General features: G+C 52.8%; 2 protein-coding genes across 6 annotated transcripts in view; one reads left to right on the top strand and one right to left on the bottom strand.

Annotated features, from left to right (window-relative positions):
* Window positions 1–4,697, bottom strand: part of Ptpa (protein phosphatase 2 phosphatase activator) — a 30,522-nt gene extending 25,825 nt beyond the window's left edge. Inside the window, exon 1 of one of the 2 annotated variants that reach the window (XM_087652967.1) lies at window positions 4,425–4,697. In XM_087652967.1, the coding sequence (XP_087509093.1) occupies window positions 4,425–4,455 (31 nt within the window). In that variant the 5' untranslated portion in view covers window positions 4,456–4,697. The remainder of the gene's footprint in view (window positions 1–4,424) is intronic. The other variant, NM_001108577.2, reaches the window with a different exon arrangement.
* A 477-nt stretch (window positions 4,698–5,174) lies between these two features.
* Crat (carnitine O-acetyltransferase) lies at window positions 5,175–18,770 on the top strand. Of its 4 annotated transcripts, none has more exons than XM_087652708.1 (15): window positions 5,200–5,423; window positions 6,869–7,005; window positions 7,660–7,923; window positions 10,638–10,756; window positions 11,905–11,958; window positions 12,435–12,600; window positions 12,788–12,962; window positions 13,538–13,716; window positions 14,196–14,296; window positions 15,379–15,498; window positions 15,586–15,708; window positions 15,804–15,939; window positions 16,280–16,342; window positions 17,126–17,263; window positions 17,928–18,770. In XM_087652708.1, exons 2-15 carry the CDS (start codon window positions 6,979–6,981, stop codon window positions 18,141–18,143), a joined length of 1,881 nt encoding a protein of 626 aa, XP_087508834.1. In that variant the 5' UTR covers window positions 5,200–5,423; window positions 6,869–6,978; the 3' UTR covers window positions 18,144–18,770. The 4 variants fall into 4 exon arrangements, with proteins under 4 accessions (NP_001004085.1, XP_087508834.1, XP_087508836.1 ...); XM_087652710.1 differs by having other exon boundaries at window positions 6,869–7,235; XM_087652709.1 differs by having other exon boundaries at window positions 5,407–5,552.
* Window positions 18,771–19,629: the final 859 nt, after the last annotated feature.

Raw genomic sequence — 19,629 nt, 5'->3', positions numbered from 1 at the left:
GTCGTGCTCCAGTGAGTATATGAACTGGACTTTCTTTCTTTTGGGAGGGGCACGGGAGATGGGAGGGGCAGAAATGGGGGGATTGGGAGTGCATGATAGGGAAAAAGCTATGTAGAAAGAAAGTCTACATGTGTTGAAATTATGCAGCACATCACTAAATCACCACTGGACCAAGAAACAAATCACAAGACAAATAATGTTTTAAACTGGATGAAAAATGACAAAGTGGTATATCAAAATGGTGACCACAGAGCTTCGAGACCTCAAATGCAAGGTCAGCACTTGGTAGAGTGGGAGGTCTGCTCCAGCTCCTTTAGCGTGAGCATCAGGATCCTCAGATGCTCTGCTCGGGTCCCATGTATAAACTGTGTCCTATTCCAGTGTGGCCTCCACATCATCTCCTCTGTATGTTAAGATTATATAATGCTTAATACCCAGTATAATGCCACAAAAGTAGTTTTCATAACATATCACTGAAGTAATGGTAAGAAAAGAACCTGCATTTTGGTCCACACTTGGTAGAATCCATGGTTGCAGAGTTCCCAAGAACACACAGCTAACTAGGTGAGAGGGATCCAAATTAAAACAGAACCCAGGCCCTCTGAAAGAGTAGCCGGAATCTGAACCTCTGGGCCATCTCTCCAGTGCCTGTTTTTGTGTTTTTAAGAGAGGGTTTCAAACAGGCTGACCTGGAATCCACTATGTTGCCCAGACCAGCCTGAAACGCATGGCAATGCTTGTGTTTCTGCCTTGTTGAGTGCTAGGATTACAGGAACAAGCTACCAGCCAACTTCTTCACAGTTTTTCCCCCCAAGACAGGGTTTCAGTATGTGGTCCTGGCTGTCCTGAAACTCATTCTTGTAAACCAGGCTGACCTTCAACTCACAGAGATCCACTTGCCTCTGCCTCTCAAGTGCTGGGATTAAAATTATGTGCCACCATTGTGTGTGTGTGTGTGTGTGTGTGTGTGTGTGTGTGTGTGTGTGTGTGTGTTGGGGGGACTCCTTGCTTTTTTTTTTAAAGGTTGTTTATTTATTTTATGTATATGAATACACTGTAGCTGTCTTCAGACACACCAGGAGAGGGCATCAGATCCCATTACAGATGGGCCTGAGCCACCATGTGATTGCTGGGATTTGAACTCAGGACCTCTTTTTTTTTCTTTTTTTTCTTTTTTTATTTTTTTTTTTAAAGATTTATTTTATTTATTATATATATAAGTACACTGTAGCTGTCTTCAGATACACCAGAAGAGGGCATCGGATCTCCTTACAGATGGTTGTGAGCCACCATGTGGTTGCTGGGAATTGAACTCATGACCTCTGGAAGAGCAGTCGGGTGCTCTTAACTGCTGAGCCATCTCTCCAGCCCCTCTTTTTTTTTGTTGTTGTTGTTTTTTGTTTGTTTTGTTTTTTGTTTTTTCCGGAGCTGGGGACCGAACCCAGGGCCTTGCGCTTCCTAGGCAAGCGCTCTACCACTGAGCTAAATCCCCAACCCCTGAACTCAGGACCTCTGAAAGAGTAGTCAACGCTGAGCAGTTTCTCCAGTCCCTCCCCCTTCATAGATTTTAAAAGAAATAAATATCTGTATCACAGGCATAGGAAGGACATCTGTATACTATACAGTATAGTATCTGTATACTATACAGTTTTTAGTATAATCCCACTCTGGTAAAAACACCCTGCCCTGCTGCCCTCCTCTAAGGCCTAGTCAGCACGGCGAGCAGAAAAGTCACAGGGGCCTGCAGCGGCTCTGCATGTGGCAGCCTGCGTGGAGAAATCCAGGGCATTTGAAGACCTGAGGAAAGCTAGAAAATGAGAGAAGAGCAAGATAAACTTCCTGGCCTTGGTAGAACCCAAAACTAAAGGACAGGGATGGGGGATGGGGCGCAGGGAAGAGGAAAGGTTCTGCAGGTGGAGTCCAGCAACCCCACCCCCACCCCACAAACACCTTTTCCCACAGCCCCATCCAAGCCCTTCGAAAAAGTAAATTGCTACTTGAAGTAGGAAGCTAAATAAAAACCTTTGAAGCCAGCCTCGTGAGCTCACCACAGTTTATAGGGACACATTTTATGGGAAACATCCTCCCCATCCCAAATAACCAACCCACAAACCAATCAGCCTACTGGATGGATCACTGGGATCAGTCCTCCTGTACAAGACCTCTTTCCTGCAAGAAACTGCCCTTCAGACACTATTTCACAGAGAAGGCCTCCGGGCCTGGCTACATCCCCCCAAAACAGTAAGTCACTGTGAGGCAAAAGAGTAAGTCACTAAAGAAAGGCAGTCAGCAAAAATACACAAACCCAAATCAAAAACAAACAAAGGATAAAGCCTTCAGAGTCGAGGCTATAAGAGGAGCACACTCACAGCCTCTCCAGTCTCAGGGTGCCTCTGACAAGGGACCTGCATTGACAGGTAAGATCAGAACACCAAGGGTTTTATAACCGTCCCATGAAAACACCCAAAGTACCCAGTAGTTAGTGATGAGCAGTAGCTCAGGTAGCAAGCACATCACTACAACCCCCGCGCTCAGTGGGTGGAGGCAGAAGGACCCCCATTTTAGCCAGCCCTTGGCACACAGTGAGACCCTGCCTCGAAACAAAACAGCTAAGCATGGTGGCCCACACTTGTAACCCCAGCTCTTAGAAGGGGAGATAGGAGGACCGGTACAAAGTCAACCTTGGCTATTAAGATGACTTTTAGCCTGGTCCAGGGACCTTGTGTCCAAAGCACAAGCTGGATGCAGTAGTGCAGGCTCCAGCCCAGCGCTCAAAAGGCAGAGGCAGGGGCATTTCCGGGCCAGTCTGGTCTACACAATGAGTTCTAGTCCTAGACAAGTTCTGGATATGTGGAGAGTGCAGAGAAGAGAGCCTGTCTGGGGATGACAGGAGAAAGTGCCAGGGATTTGGAGATACACAGTGATACCTGTCTCAAAAAAAAAAAAAAAAAAAAAAAAACCCACCCACAACCCCCAAGAGTGTGCTGGATTATCGCCTCACACGTGGATGTGAGTGTTTGCATCGGTGAGTATTCACCACACCCAAACACTGCTCACAGCCAAACGCCCACAAACCACAACTCCAGGAGGAAAGTTTGATAACCTCACTTTAAATTATTTTAAAACTACATCTGTGTGTGTGTGTGTGTGTGTGTGTGTGTGTGTGTGTGTGTGTGTGTCACACGTATGGATGAGCCACGGTATGTGTGTGGAGGTCAGAGGACAACATTCAAGTCAGTTCTAGCCTTCCGCTTTGTGTGTTCCCGGGACCAAACTCGGGTTGCCAGGCTTGGCAGCAAGCACCCTTACTGAGCAACACTCTCCTCAAATTCAGTCTACTAAAGGACACATGTGGTGACTTGCCATATAGTCTGTGTAACTCAAAAATGTCCACAACCACCCTGAGGATTTTTTTCCCCCTCCAGTACTGGGTTCTGGTCCCCAACTTCCCTTCCCTACTGATCTTCGGAGACACTCATTCATTTCAAAAGGAGTCTGACTGCCTGATAGCTACTATCTCTTGATGCCAACACTAAAATTGATTAAGACACATTCATAGAGGTTTTGTATAATTTAAAATAAATGTCTGGTTTTGAATTCCACTGTGCTCATCCATTTTTGGGGTGCACGGAAAAGGTGCCTCTTTTGATTTTCAAATTTTCTCCCTCTTGAGATGTTACACAAAATAGGAAGTGTGGTGGAATAATCGTCAAACACTTTCAAAGTATGAGCCGCTGGTCAGGTCCTTCTTAACTACACGGAGTCAGCAAACAGCTTTCTTCTCCTCCAGAAAAGGGGGTCTCTACTGGAGCATCTGGCCTGTATGTCTGCCCTAGATACTTAAGATGGACTACAATGAGGCCGCGGTGTAAACAAAAGTTAAACGATGATGCCACCAACCCTCTCATCTTGCACAGACTGCCTTTTTAAATTAGTGGTTTAGACACCCCGGATAGTTTCTCTCAATTAACTCTGCAGATACCGAAACCCTCGGAGCCAAGCCTGCAGGACAGAGGCCCCGGGGAAGGGAGGGAGGGAAGGAAAGAGATGCAGGGTGGGCAGGACATGGAGGAGGCTGGCGTCCGAGCGAGACCCAGGTCCACCCGAGCAGAGTCTCATAAAGAACCCAGCCTCCTGGATCCCACTCGCCCCGACCCCAGGCAACCCTGCCACCAGGTCAAGAGCTTTTTACCTGAAGGCGCTCTGCACCTCCCCACCGCTCTGCCCGCCCGGCCCCCGGATAAGCCCCGGGCTCCCCGAGACCGGTCGCCTTCCCCGCCACCCGCCTGCAGCCCAGGGCTCTGGCCCTTCAACTCCCACCCCCCAGGCCGTCAGCTTCACCTCCTCGGTCCCTCCATCTCCTCAGACTCCCAGAGCCACACCCCTTTCCTACCCCGCACGCCCCGGCCCTCCAACCGCCCTACCTGGCGGCGGCTGCCGCTCGCCCTCGGCCATCTTCTCCTTCAGGAGCCGGAGCGGATGCTCGCGGTTCTCTCTCACAGTTCACCCCACACCTCTCCCCGGCTCTACCCAGCTTCCAGCAGGGAAATGAGCGCTGGCCCGCTACGACCGGAAGCCGAGAATTACAGACACTCCTGTGAAAGCGGCAGCCATGCCGGAGCGAGGCACTCAGGGAGCATGCCCACCAACTGTCGTCTCGCGGCGGCCGCACCGACAGAGGCAGCGGCCATTTTGGTGCGGGGCGCCAGAGAGCATGCGCACTAACGGCTGCCGTCCGCAAGCCAACTGCAGATCTGGCAGCCATATTTGTGCGGGGCGTTCGTTGGGTTATGCGGGGGCGTTGGGTTGTTTTTGCTTGCTTTGGAAGGGGTGATGAATAGGTATGGCAGCAGTATTTTTGTGGAGCAAGGCCACCTGTCATCTTTGTGCATGGTTCAACCCAAGTAATCAACATAGTTGTGTTCTCCTGCCATTCTAAGAATGACGTTCAAGGACACCGGTCAGACTTGGACACACGCGCCCGCCTCGACAGCTTAGGTAGCTTTTGGAGGCGGAGAGCGCGAGCTGGGCAGTGGCTACCGTTGTGACCCCGTGACGGAAGCACAGTGCCTGGTTGCTAACCGCTGAGCTGGAGGTCCATCTCCACAGGCCCCTCCCTCTGTGACTTCGCCCAGGCTTGGGTCCGCCCCCGGCTCGCGGCTAGCGGCTGGAGACTGCGACCCATCAAAGCTCCGCCCCGTGAGTCCTGCCTGACCGGCAGCCCGCCGGGCCCGGTGGCCGCGGGGCCGCCTCTACTGGCTAACGGCAGTGACTCGGCGACCTTGAACCTAGAGCCCTAACCGCGAACCCACTGACCCCAGCACCCCAGCAGTGGCGCAGAGTTTACCCAGCGTGAGGGGCGGAGCGGACCCAGTGTCCGCAAACAGATTGGGACAATGTTAGCTTTTGCTGCCAGAACCGTGGTGAGTACGCCCAGAAGGGCCCTGGACGGGATAAGACGGGCGGGCCTCGGGCAGCAGGGTAGCAGCGGTCAAGAGAACCCCTACACCGGCTGATAGGGTGCAATCTGCAAGGTGGGCAGAGGAGACCAGGTAAGGGGTGGGATCGAACTCAAGACCCCTGGCACTCAGTGTCAATGACCCAGAAGACTGAGAAACCTAGGTTCAAGTCTTTTGCAAACCTTTACACTCCCCTTCTCCTTCATGCTCTCCGTTATTCGGACTCAGACACCTGTCGGGGGCTACCGGCTAAAGATAGTTCAGCCCTAGGCTGTTGCTTCTGCCCAGACTAGAGCCACTTTCCAAGCCTACCCAGTTGTTCAGTCTCTTTGAGTTCATCAGATGCTCACCCTCTCCCATTGCGTACGGCTAAGAGGACCTCAGGTGGAGACTAGTACTGAAAAATCTCTAAAGCAGGCCCGAAGAGGCAGGAGGTGGCAGGAGGCGGCAGGCAGCAGCCGGCAGGCAGCAGCTTGGCATCCTTAGCTAATGCCGCCCGCCATCCTAATGGTGAGCTCTTGTCCTCTCTGACTCAAGTTCTGTACGGCTGTGAACTGTACTGCCCCGTCAGACCCTGGGTTAGTAGCTAAGACTGAGATTCTTCTTGGAGTCCTAGTAGCACCTGAGACCCTTCTCGCCCTGCTCAAAAGCTGCACCCTATCCAACAGACTGCTTTTACATCATCCCCTGGGACCACCATACTGGCATAACTAGGGAGACTGAAGCAAGGAGACAATCAAATCCCATGGCTCTGCTAATCAAATTTAGCCCAACCCACAGATCAAGTGGGTCCTTTGGGTTATTATTCATACCAAACGTACAGAAGTACTGCTGGCCCTCATATCTCCCCCACTTTTGATCCCAACCTGAGTGATCCAGAACTCATTAAAAAAAAACAAAAAACAAAAAAAAAAAAAAAACAAAAAACAAAAAACAAAACCCACCAAAGGTCCCTAGGTCTGAAGGGAAACAGATAGGCAGGTTTGTGGCAATCGTTGTCCACTAGTAACCATTTCCTGGCATCTGCCTTGCACCATTCCTAAGCAGGACTAATTTCAGGGCCACAGGTTAGCAGCCAGACTCTTTCCACCCTCAAGCCAAGCTTTCCCACTTCAAAAAGATCTATGAAGATTTTGACAGGTGGATTTTTTAATACCTCTTGGCTTGCCTCCCTGGCGCTGGGCCCATCCAAAGAAGAAAAGAAGAAGTTCCAGGTTTCCTCTTACTTCCGTGCCCACTTCCAGCCCACTTACCTGCCCTGCTCCTCCTCTCTGGAGGCCAGGGAGAGGTGGGGCAGCATCTGCAGCCCAGCGGCTACCACTGCTCCAGCCTCAGATGCTACTATGTTAGTGGCTACAGCCTCACAACTCCTTCACGCCTGAATTGTGAATCTTGTCTTCTCTTTCCAGTCCAGGCAGGTGGCTGCTCTTGCTAGTTTCTGCTCGTCCAATTGGTAGCACAGTTAGGCTTAGAGATCCAGCCCAGGCAGACAGACAGGGCTCACATCCTCAGTCCTGCCATGGAGGACGAGCAGCAGAGAGAGAAGGTATGGAATGGCGCTTCTGCCGCTTGCCTGCCACTGTGCCAGCAGCCTGGGCCCTTCTTGTCTTGCTTTCTTTCACTTCCAGAGTCTCCTGGACTTCTTCCCCCGTCTCTCTCTCTGCTACCCTCATCCTCCATGCCAGGCCACTCAGCTCTCTTGCTACAGCACTGCCCACACCCCTTACCATCGCCCCACAGTGAAGAGAAAGCACAGAGGCTGCAGCCTCTCCAGAGGTGCTGTCCCCCGTCCCCCACCCTGCTCGCCTGTTTCCACTTCCCTCCTATTTCTCAAGTGGGAAGTAGGGGTTGGGAAGTTGGGGGCTTCGGCTTAGAGAGCCAGCTGCCACCTCTGCTGGCTGATTTATCTGCCCAGGGCAAGGATGATGGGTCTTGTGCATCCTGACAGGTGGGAGGCCCCCTTGCCTCTGTCACCCCAATAATGTCATTTATCCCACCCCAACTCTTTCCTAGCCTTCCTGTACCTCTAGGCCCCTGAGAGGCGGGACTCCTACATCTTGAGGGCTGGGCATCCAGGGCAGGCACCACCCATAAAGCTGTCGTTGCCCCAGAGGGGATGGCATATAAGAGCCTGGGACTATAGTTTGGAAAGAGCTGTGCTCAGTCTGAGAGAATGAGTAGGCTGCTCTGCATCCCGCAGGTGAAACCCCTGGGCCTCCTCAAGCCCTCCTCCTTGATGAAGGTGTCTGGTCGATTTAAGGCCCACCAGGATGCACTGCCACGGCTGCCTGTGCCTCCACTTCAGCAATCCCTGGACCATTACCTCAAGGCACTGCAGCCCATCGTGAGTGAGGAAGAATGGGCTCACACCAAGCAACTGGTGGACGAGTTTCAGACCTCAGGGGGTGTAGGGGAACGCCTGCAGAAGGGATTGGAGCGCAGGGCCAAGAAAATGGAGAACTGGGTAAGTGAGATGGCAGCGTCTTGGCAGTTGCCTGGGGGCCATGGGTCCTCCAGAGCACCCCTAGAGCTAGGGGCATGCAGGGAGAAGGGCGTTAAACAGGATTGCACATCAACTCGTGGAGTCATGTTCAGCAGAGGAATTACTGGAGAGTTTGGAAAAGGTCCTACTGGCTGGGATGATGGCTCTGTGGTAGAGCATTTCCCTAGCATGTGTGAGACTCTGGGTTCTTCAGGGCTGAGGGGAAAAGAGGCAGAGATAATGGGTGGCAGTGTCTGTCCGAGGGAGGGCGGGAGGGAATGGAGCAGCAATGTGGCTCGCTTCGGGATGGAGCCTGGGCTGCAGTGTGTTCAGAGCAGGGCGGGCAGGCAGGCAGAGGAAGAGATGGAGACTTGAGCTTGTTGGAACAGCCTGAGGCAGGGAATTTGTGTCAACCTGAGGTTGCTGTACATGATCCTATGTCAAATTGGTTAAATTAGTTCAATTTAACCGATTAGACACATCTACACTGGTACAAGGTACACATTTCTATATTTACATTATACACAAAGATTGCGCCAAAACAAAAAAAGAGCCCAAGCTGCTGGGGAGGAAGCAAGGGCAGGAGCCAGGGCAGTGAAGAGGCTGAGGCCTTCACCTAGCAGGGAGTGTCGTGCCCTGGGCCTGGCACAAGGAGACAGAGTCATGAGGTCCAAGGTTGTTTGGAAGACAGTCAGTGGCACTTGCTAATATAGTGGGCCTGAGGGTGGGAAGTCCCCTTTTAAAATAAACTGGGAGGAAGAGGATCACCAATATGAAGCTCTAGGAAGAAGCTGGCTGTAGGGGACAGCTGGGTGAAAACAGTCACCCTCAGTATCTGTGGCCCCACATATGCCAAGAGCTACAGAAGTTCAAGTCCCTTAGGGAGTTCAGCATCTTGGTCTCGCCTAAATACCTGTTCCCAGGGACCCTAAGTCATCTCCAGGGGATGGCGATCTAACACAGCATAGTCGCTGGGTGAATAAGTATGCTGATTTATACAGTCTAAGATCATTATCAAAAAGGGGGAGTGGCCTGTGCATGTAGCATGAGTGAGGTTTTTCTTTTTCAAATGTTGTCCGTCTGAGCTGGTAGGGTCTGTAGATGCAGTCTTCGCAGGAGTGGAGCAGCGCATCGGGGCCAGCCGCAGCAGAAAACAGGAAGTACCCTGGGCTGCGGGGCTCTGGAGTCTGGATCCACATGTGGAAGTGGGAGGGAGGTGGGAGTTGTTAGGGACAAGCATTTGCCGAGCCTTAGTGTGTCAGGGCCTTTGTCTGTTGAAATCAGAATGCTGGCGTTAAAAGGACCTTAGAGATTCTGAGGTCTAGTAGCTTTCATTGAGTCAAGGAATCTTTGGAGCCAAAGGCTCTGACTAGAGTTGGGGCCATCACAGGGCCCTTGAAGCATTGCTGCCTCTGCCAGGGGGTGCCTTCTCCGCTTGTCTAAACTGTAGCCTGCAGTTCCTGCAGGTGTGAAGGCCCCTGGATGAGAGGGAGCCCTTGTCTGTCTGCTTCCTACCACTGAAGAAGCTAAGGCCTAGAGAGGTAGACCAAAGCCCACATCCTCACAAGAGCTTGCAGGAAGACCCTAAGATGTACAGGAAGGCCTGCTTGCCTCAGGGGTCCAGTCCTTGGCTATGAGTCAGCAGATGGCAGTCACTTGTTTACCCAGCCTGTGGCAAGTCACCCTCCCTTCTCTCTTACCAAGGCCCTGGGTGAGTGGCCTGATGCCACAGGCTAGCCACTGTATGTTATGTAGTGCCATTCTGCTGCTGGTTGGGATGGGCGTGGGGCACATTGGGAGGCCTAGGTCTTGAGGTTTAGGAACCTATAAGAGATAAGGTATAGCATGGTGGTACATGTCTAGCACATGGGAGATAAGTGTGCAGATCTCTGTGAGGCTAGCCTACTCTGCAAAGCTCTAGGCCAGCCAAGGATACATAGTGAGACCAATAAAAATAAAATAAAAAACCAAGGGGGATAGGTGGAAATTAGAGACAAATACCTACTTACTGGGAGTGGTAAAGAGCACTCAGGCTGCAGGGGCACCAGTCGCACTCTGCCTATGGCTGATCCCAAGAAACCCCATCCATGGGACAGGAAAGGACCTACCCCCTGTTCTCACCATCACAGTAAATTACCCCCTTAGACTTGCCCTGATTTTGAGATGAAAGCCAGTGTCCTCCTAGCCAAAGGCTGGTGAGGAGCACCAGACCCACTGGGTGGTCCTGAGGCAGGCTGCTGGCTCCCTGGGTAATTTCTAGCTGGAGATGGAAATGGTTGGAAACCCACTTGCTGTTTTATCTACATATCTAGGGATGCATTTCATGTACTGGTGACAGGACAGTTGTAAGATAAAGTAAGGCTATAGCTCAAACGGAATGTGTGCTAGTTAGCGTGTGTGTGGAGTCCTGGGTCCAAGCCTCACTGGCACACAGAAGGGACTAGAGGAAAGCTGCTCACTGGCTTATTCCCTTGCCAAGTTTGCTTTCAGTTGTTTTTCCCAGCTTCTTCTCTTAGCAGTGCTGATTGCACAAGCTCAGGGGAAGATGATGGTAAAGGAGGTAGGGAAGGGGACCGTGAACCTCAGCATTTGCTGGGAGTCTGTCCTGCAGAGAGGCCAGAGGATCTCCTTGGTCCTGGGGAGGAAGAGGACCCGAGGTGCACCTCCTGATCAGTTCTACTCTGGTCCTTGTCCAGCTGTCCGAGTGGTGGCTCAAGACAGCCTATCTCCAGTTCCGCCAGCCTGTGGTCATCTACTCCAGTCCAGGAGTGCTGCTGCCCAAGCAGGACTTCATGGATCTACAGGGTCAGCTCCGGTGAGTGTCTGAGACAGGCACAAGGCTGTGCCTGTGGGCAGGGCTCTGTGTGTTTCCAGAACCTTCAAGTCTGTACCCTAGGAAACTGGAAAGGCCTTGGCCCTGTGCTTTTACCCCACCAACAGCCTCATCTTATAGATGGGGAAACCGAGGCTCAGAGCAGTGAGGGAACCATCTCCCATGGTCACAACTCAATTTAAGAGGACAGGCTTCTAGTGCCAGGGCGCTGTAATCATTCACCCGCCAACCGTGCCCTGAGTCCCTCCCACTCTCCTCAGCTGGCCACACAGTGACCTTTATACACAGTCCCCTTTTCCACATTCAGCCATGTCACCTGCCCTGGCCCCTGTTCCAGTCCTACCAGAGATAAAAATACTAGCAGCAGGCATCTCCTGCCCAGGAACCTGCCACTCATTAGTGGCACCAGCTTCTCTTAAAGAGACCAGGGCAAGAACAGAGAGGAACCAGGAGGGGGAAGGAAGTGTGGCTCAGTGGTCGAGTGATTGTCCAGCGTGCAGTAGATCCTGTGCTCCACACACACAGATAATAAAGGGACCAGGGCCTCCTGTTTACAGATGGGACTCAGCCTGGGTTCTCCCACATACAGGATAAAATACCTTCATTTTACATATCTTCTATACTGGGATGGGGATGGCCTCAGACATTGGGAGATAGTTGGTTTGAGCCAGGAAACCCTGAATAACCCAGGGAGGAAGAGATTGCCACCAGTGTCATGGGGACACGAAGACTCAGAAAGAGAAAGGGAGGAGCAGCAGGGATACTTGGTCCCCTTAACTATTTCACCAAGGTAATGGACCTCCACATAAGGGGTACCTCAGGCTGCCCCCCAGCCCATGGTGGGACTCAGTCGCCACTGGCCTCTCATCCTGCCATAGTACGCCACTGCTGAGCGACACCCGGTCCTTTCAGGCCCCTCCGGCCAGCGGCATTCCCCACTTCAGACAAAGAGCAATTCAAAGGGTCTCATGCTGCGGGTCCACTCTGAGCTCCTTAGGCGTCCTCTGAGAGGGAGTAGTGATTGTACAGGTCCGACCCTTGGCCGATCCTTCCACACTTAGCAGGCATCCCTGTCCCAGGGTCCTCCAGTGGGTGTCCACATGGCTTCAGATCTCTGTTTCGTCCTCCAGGTTTGCTGCCAAACTCATCGAGGGTGTATTGGATTTCAAGTCCATGATTGACAAGTGAGCAGCCCTACCCGACCTGAATACCACCCTTGCCTATGCCTGCCTAATACCCTGGTGCTAGCCCTGAGCACCCAGAGTGTCATTGCAGACACTCTGCAGGCCCATGTCATTCTTACTTCCTGTTGGCCCAGCTTTGGGAGGGGTTGAGGACAGTGATCCCTGAGAGTGAGGACCTCACTCTCTGGTGAGCAGCCCTACCTCTGCTCCAGTCCTCTGCTCCAGTTCCTGGGACTTTTCCTGGTGACCTTGTCATCCCAGCCAAAGTGGATCACAGTTGCCTGTGACTAACAAGCCCAGATGAGGGACAAAGGCAGTTTGTGAGTGACTCATACGCAGGACTCCAAGGCCTCAATACCTGTACTTTCACCTTCAACCCCTGCCGTGCTGATCCAAGCAGGACTAGCAGGTGTCTGTCTACCTTGGCTTCTTCCCCATTCACCTGCCCAGTAGCCCCTTCCTGTGTCCTCCCACAGCGAGACGCTGCCAGTTGAGTTCCTGGGAGGACAGCCACTGTGCATGAACCAGTATTATCAGATCCTGTCTTCTTGCCGTGTGCCTGGCCTCAAGCAGGACTCAGTGGTGAACTTCTTAAAGTCAAAGAAACCACCCACACATATAACCGTGGTGCATAACTACCAGGTGGGCACCACTGCCCTGTCTGAGGGGCCCTGGCCCCAGCCCTACACCCTCCCCTCCCAGCCCAACTCCAGCTCCTCCCTGGCCCAGGCTGTGCTGGTTGTGATTTCCATTGCCAAGGTCAGGAGAAGCTGGTAGTCATCCCTGCCTGAGATCATTCAGCCCCTCTCTTCCCTGTCTGGCATCACAGTTCTTCGAGCTGGATGTGTACCACAGTGATGGGACACCACTCACCTCAGATCAGATCTTTGTGCAGCTTGAGAAAATCTGGAACTCCTCACTGCAATCCAACAAGGAGCCTGTTGGCATCCTAACCTCCAACCACCGGAACAGCTGGGCCAAGGCCTACAGCAGCCTCATTAAAGGTACTTCCAGGGCTTTCTTTGACTTCCTTACATGCCACACAGGTCCCATCCTGAGCTGGGGCACTCAACGTTTTCATCAGACCCTCTCAATTTGGAGCAGGTATAATGGCCCATTTTATAGATGAGAAAACCAAGGCTCAGGTTGACAAAGCCAGTTTCTCCCTGTGAAGTATCAAGTTGGATTTAGACAAGTGTTTTGGCTGAGGTACCTTTTTCCATACTCTCTGCTCCCAGAACCAATCCCATCAAACCCCATGCTGGCCATGCACATCGTCAGAGTCTGGTTGCTGGTTTTGGATCTTGGACTGCCATGCCAGCTCTCCATGTGACTCTTGGACTTCTGCTTTTCTATGTCTGTAGTGTGCCAGATGCTGGGCCCTGCCCTTTGTGGTACGGGGCATCCGTGTAGGGATTTGTTGAAGGCAAGCTCTAACTGTGCATCCACAATTCTGCGCATGCCCTGAAGGCCCCAAAGGTGGGGACGTCCCCGTCTCCAGAGGGGCATGAGGCAAGAAGAGCCCAGGGCAGCAGACAATAGGCTCTGAAGTTCCCTACGCTTACCCCAACTCCTACAGACAAAGTAAACCGGGAGTCGGTGAACTCCATCCAGAAGAGCATCTTCACTGTGTGCCTGGACAAGCAAGTGCCCAGAGTCTCAGATGATGTCTACCGCAGCCACGTAGCCGGCCAGATGCTTCATGGTGGTGGCAGCAAGTTCAACAGTGGCAACCGCTGGTTCGACAAGACACTGCAGGCAAGTGAGGACCTAGCAGGGCCATGGCCCCAAAGCTTGGCTCACTGACGCTTTGAACTTCCTGCCCTTTCCTTAGGCCCAGCGTCCCCAGCCTCCTGCTTATAAAGCAGGCAGGAAGCAAGGAGGCTGGATGCTGCTGTAATTACCAGGCCACCAGCCTGTCATTACCAGGCCTGCTTCCACTGACACCCTCAGCAGAGCCCTTTAGCATGTCAGACACTGTCTGGGGTCAGTGTGGTGCAGTCTGGGTATGACTTTTCCTATGTGCTCTATACAGGGGCAAACTGCTGGGGTGAGCCTCTGAGGCTCTGCTCCCAGATATGTGAGCAGAGTGCTCGTGTGGATCTGCGCACAGCCTGGAGACCCTTCCTAGGGCCTCAGGGGCCCTTCCTAGGAGACCCGCCCACATGGAGAGCAGTGGGTCAGGGAGCTCCTGCAAGAATCTGGGGCTGACAGGAGGGGTCCTTTCTCGTCCACAGTTTATTGTGGCAGAAGATGGCTCCTGTGGGATGGTTTATGAACATGCAGCTGCAGAAGGGCCCCCCATTGTCGCTCTTGTGGACCATGTCATGGAGTATACGTGAGTATGCTTCCAGCCTCACTTCCCAGTTCCTAGTGGCAGGTGGCATGCTGGTGACAGACTTGTAGAGAAATGTTATTGTCATTTGAAGAACAGAGTCAATGTGTCTGTCTGTCTATTTTTGATTTTTTTTTTTTTTAAAGACAGGGTTTCTCTGTGTAGCCCTGGCTGTCTTGGAACTCACTCTGTAGACCAGGCTGACCTCAGACTCAAATCTGCCTGCCTCTGCCTTCTGAGTGCTGGGATTAAAGGTGTGCGCACCACCTCCTGGTTTAGAAGGTTTTTTTTTTTTTTTTAAATATTTTATTTATTTATTATATATTATGATTACACTGTCGCTATCTTCAGACACACCAGAAGAGGGCATCAGACTCGTTTCAGATGGTTGTGAGCCACCATGTGGTTGCTGGGATTTGAACTCAGGACCTTGGGAAGAGCAGTCGGTGCTCTTAACCACTGAGCCATCTCTCCAGCCCAGAAGGTTTTTTTTTAAAGGTTTGTTTCCACATTTTTTTTTTTTTTGGGTCTTTTTTTCGGAGCTGGGGACCGAACCCAGGGCCTTGCGCTTCCTAGGCATGCGCTCTACCACTGAGCTAAATCCCCAACCCCTTGTTTCCACATTTTGTGTATATGGCTGCTTTGTCTGCTGTGTCCCTGCCCACCAGGACCTGTGGAGGAGCAGAGCAGCCAGCACTGCTGAGCCGCAGGAAGCTGCAGAGCTGTGGCGTTTTGAAATCTGCCTCTAGCCCTACCTTCCCAGCTTTGTGGCTTTGACCAGGGCTGTTTCCCTCTGGCCTCTTCTTTTTGTTTTTAAACAGAGTCTCACTATGGCTTGATGGCCTACAATTCCCTAACTGATCTAGGCTGGCCTCAAACTCAGAATTCACCTGCCTCTGCTCCTCTAAGGGGCAGGACTGCAGGTGTGCACCACTATACCTGGCGTCCATCTGACCTTGAAAGCTAGAGTGCACCCACAATCTTGGAACCCCTGAGGTGGGACTCCTCTTCCCACCTCAGTCTCAGGGACACACTCGGGCTTCAATGACACCGGCATGAGCCATGAGCCTCCCTGTCCCATGCAGAAAGAAGCCTGAACTTGTGCGGTCCCCTATGGTACCCCTGCCTATGCCCAAGAAGCTGCGGTTCAACATCACACCTGAGATCAAGAATGACATAGAGAAGGCCAAACAGAACATCAGCATGTGAGTGCAGGCTGGGCCTGGTTAGGGGAAGACCAGCCATGAGGCTTCCAGGTACCTGTTTCTCACCCATGCCTCCCGCATCTCCAGCATGATCCAGGACCTGGACATCATGATGCTGGTTTTCCATCACTTTGGAAAGGACTTCCCCAAGTCCCAGAAGCTAAGCCCTGATGCCTTCATCCAGATAGCCCTGCAGCTGGCATACTACAGGTGTGCCCTGCCTGATCACCTGCCCCCAGAGAGGGGAGGGGAGGTACAGGCAACCCTGCGGCAACGGGACATACTGAGATCCTCCTCCCACCCAGGATCTATGGGCAGGCGTGTGCCACGTATGAAAGCGCCTCTCTGCGCATGTTTCACCTGGGCCGCACTGACACCATCCGCTCCGCCTCCACAGACTCGCTGGCCTTTGTCAAAGGCATGGATGACCCCAAAGTGCCGGTGAGAGGTCTGGAGCGAGGGCCATGTCCTTTCTCTCCTGTTCACTCTCTCTGCAAATGGACTGCACCTCTATGGTTATTTCAGCTCCAGTGGGCAGAGGGAGCTTAACAGAAGATGGAGCCATGAATTTAGTTCTGAGCTTTCTGACCACTGAGGCAAAACCATGCATCCCTAAGAGATGCCAGCCTCTGTCCACAGCCACTGCGGGTGTTGGGCTCCAGAGAATGAGGAGATGGCAATTCAGTGCTTGCTGTGGTGCTGAACACAGAGCAAGCTGCTGAGGTGGGAGAGGGAGAGGAAGGACAGGGCTTTAACTTCCTCTGTCCCCACCCATCCCCAGGAGCAGCAGAGGGTGGAGCTGCTTCGAAAGGCTGTGCAGGCCCACCGAGCCTACACCGACCGCGTGAGTGAGCCCTGCTCCCTTACTGTCCATTACCTGTGTGTCCGTCTTCCTGTCCCTCCTTCAAAGAACTGCAAATCTATTTTAAATTAATAACCCCATTTGAAAGTTGGTAAAACTAGGGCCATCTTCGTAACCGCCTTGGTCCAAGTTCCATGATCACAATGAGCACAGGCTCTTGGATCTTGTGTTTCCTACTCTCTCTAGGGGCCCAACACTGTCTCCTCTCCTGTTCTCCAGCAGTTGAGGCTAAGCCAGGGAGGTGGTGGTGTGGTCATCAGTGTGTGGCCATGCCTGTCATATGGGGTGCACATTGCCCATGTCACACAGCATGCAGACAGTCCTACCTGTTAAATACATGTATAGACATAGCGTGTATAAGCCCTGCCCTAGTTACATGGCACACATAGGCACTGATCGTGTCACATGCACTCTCCAGCTCTTCCCTGTGTTTTTTTTTTTTTTTTTCTTTTTTTTTTCCGGAGCTGGGGACCGAACCCAGGGCCTTGCGCTCGCTAAACAAGCGCTCTACCGCTGAGCTAAATCCCCAACCCCTCTTCCCTGTGTTTTAATCCTGCACTGTCCTGCCTCCCTGGGCAGAGGTCTGCCCTCTGTAACCCAGGGTTTCCCCATCTGGGAGGTGAGGACAGTCCTGCCCGGACACCTGGTCTCATGGTTCTAAGAGACCAGCGTCTGGAAGGGTCAGCACTGTCACAGGTTCCCGAGGAGGGCAGGGATGCCCTGGGACCCTGCAGCACCTGCCTTTGACAGTTCTCCCACCCACAGGCCATCCGAGGGGAGGCCTTTGACCGGCACTTGCTGGGTCTGAAGCTACAGGCCATCGAGGACCTGGTGAGCATGCCTGACATCTTCATGGATACCTCCTACGCCATTGCCATGCACTTCAACCTTTCTACCAGCCAGGTAGGCCACTGGCCCAGGTGTCCCAGAATGGTGGTGAACAGACCCATTGGCAGGGGCTGGGGAGACAGCTAAGATAACTTGCTGTTCTTCTAAAGGACCAAGGTTCAGTTCCCAGCACCCACAACTACCTGTAACCTCAATTCCTGGGGATATGGTGTCCTCTGCTGGCCTCTGTGGGCACACACACACCTACACTCAGGCATACACACACATAAAATATAATCTTTACAGCCCACTGGCAGCTGGACCTTATCGGTGATGTGGTCCACACATGTCAGCAGAGGCTCAATGCCAAAACAACTGGGTTCCCTAGCAGGAGCTCGGGGTAGGGACACTGTAGTAACAAGGGTGGGAGGCGTAGGCCTCTTAAGAGAGAGAGAATGTTCCATTCACTCATTGGCCAGCTGTAACTGACTACTATAAGTACCAGCTGGCATGCTGGGTGCTGACACACAGCTGAGACAAGCCACAGTCCCAGGAAGCTCAGTATTTATGGAGCACAGGCAAGGAGACAGGCATAGCCTTGGGAACACCACTGCTCCCTCCAGGAACGTGAAGGAAGGCTCACCCTGTGGAGAAAAGAGCACAGGAGAGGAGTAGATGCAGAGAGGCAAGAGGGCTACCATAGGCCTGGGTATGAAAGCTTAGATCCTGCTGTCCCCAGGTCCCTGCCAAGACAGACTGTGTCATGTCCTTCGGACCTGTGGTCCCAGACGGTTACGGCATCTGCTACAATCCCATGGAGGCCCATATCAACTTTTCCGTGTCAGCCTACAACAGCTGTGCTGAGACCAACGCTGCCCGCATGGCTCACTACTTGGAGAAAGCTCTGCTGGACATGCGCACCTTACTCCAGAACCACCCCAGGGCCAAGCTCTGAACCCAGGCCCAGGCCTGCCCGTTCCACAGCCAAGCCCACTTTGGAATGGACTCCTGCCATGGCTCGCACTCCCTTGGCTCCCGTGCCCTCCAGGCTGACTGAGCCAGATAAGCATTCTCTAGCAGGGCCCCGAGGTCCAAGCCAAGTGCCTTCCAGGCCTTGTCCTCAGCACCTGCTGTAGTATGTATAGGGCTGAGCCCAGAGGCTGAACAAGACTAAGGCCCGGGTCCCCAGCATATCATCCATCGATGTGAATCATGGGGAAGGGAACCCGTCCAGCCCACCCCTCCTCAGCAGGAGCTGTGAAGAGTCCCTTTCCTCCGCCCTGGCCAGTCTCTTTCATCTCCACAGCCAAGCCAGAATCTGTCTTCATGAGGAAATACCCAGGGACCAGGAGTCAGAGGACTATCTATCGATGAGGGGCCTCAGCCTCTCCATAGTAAGGGTTAAGGGACACCTGAGGCCTAGCCTCCACCCTGCACCTCGAGGTGCCATCTCCCAGCTGCCACTCTCTGGTGACTCTTGAGCCCCAGACTTCCTGCTTCCATTCAGTGTGGTTCTTGCTGCAGTCATGGTTGCATAATGTGATTCTGCCAGGCGATCAATAAAGGGAAGAGTGCTGGTGAAGTTGATTCAGCTGAGGGCAAGTAGGGCAGATGCCTGGCCTTGCCATTCGTCTCCCTGCCTGTGTTCAGGGAGCTGGTATCCAAGCAGGCAGTGGGCCAGCAAGCTCCCAGAGAAACATCCTTAGGCTCAGAGCTATGAGAACTGAGGTGCTGAGCCAAGGATGTCACCAAACCCTAATGGCCGCCTACCTATCCTGGTTTGGGCCAAGTCCCATGGTTAGTGGAATGCTATGGATCTGGTGTGGCACTCACTCACCAGCCCAAAGCCGGTGCAGCTGCCCTGCACTGAACTCAACAGGATGGGTAGTGGGTAGAGACTGCGTCAGTACAAGCAAATGCTGACAGGAGTGGGTGGGAGAGTCCCCAGCCCTGACACCTGTTAGAGGTTACATGTCCTGTGGAAGTCCTGGGTACATATGTGCTTGGAATGTGGGGCTGGGAGGCTGGCACACCCGTGAAGGAAGTGCTTCATGACCTGATGGATCTGCAGGGCCTGCAACATGTACCAGTTTCCATATGATGAAACCACCTCAGAGAAGCTAATGCCACTGCTACCAAATGGCAGACTCCCAAGGGTACATGAGTCATCCGTAAGGCAGGGGAGGTCTGAGATTCTGAAGCTCAGCCCACCCAGGCTCACACCACACCCCTCAGCTGTCCTAGGGCAGCAGTATACAGAAAGGAACTGCCTAACCAGGGTGTTAGCAGGGTAACCAGATTTCCCTAGGGGTGTGTCCCAGTTCTGACTAGGCTGCAGAGAAGCGCTGGACTCCACTGTAACAAACTAACAATTTGAAGTCTAAAATACATTCTGCTGGGGTCACTACGAGAAGTAATTGTCTTCCTCCATCCAACTGCAT

The sequence above is a fragment of the Rattus norvegicus genome, chromosome 3 (assembly GCF_021556685.1).
Source record: "Rattus norvegicus strain SHRSP/BbbUtx chromosome 3, alternate assembly SHRSP_T2T, whole genome shotgun sequence".
NCBI lineage: Eukaryota > Metazoa > Chordata > Mammalia > Rodentia > Muridae > Rattus > Rattus norvegicus.
This window is presented reverse-complemented; position numbering and strand designations above follow the sequence as displayed.

Bases quoted from the DNA above. Each gene is read 5' to 3' on its own strand.
- Crat (NM_001004085.2), top strand. From the start codon at position 5,397: ATGTTAGCTTTTGCTGCCAGAACCGTG. The intron at 11,959-12,434 runs GTGAGCAGCCCT...GTCCTCCCACAG, and splicing joins TTCAAGTCCATGATTGACAA to CGAGACGCTGCCAGTTGAGT. The intron at 15,940-16,279 runs GTGAGAGGTCTG...ACCCATCCCCAG, and splicing joins TGGATGACCCCAAAGTGCCG to GAGCAGCAGAGGGTGGAGCT.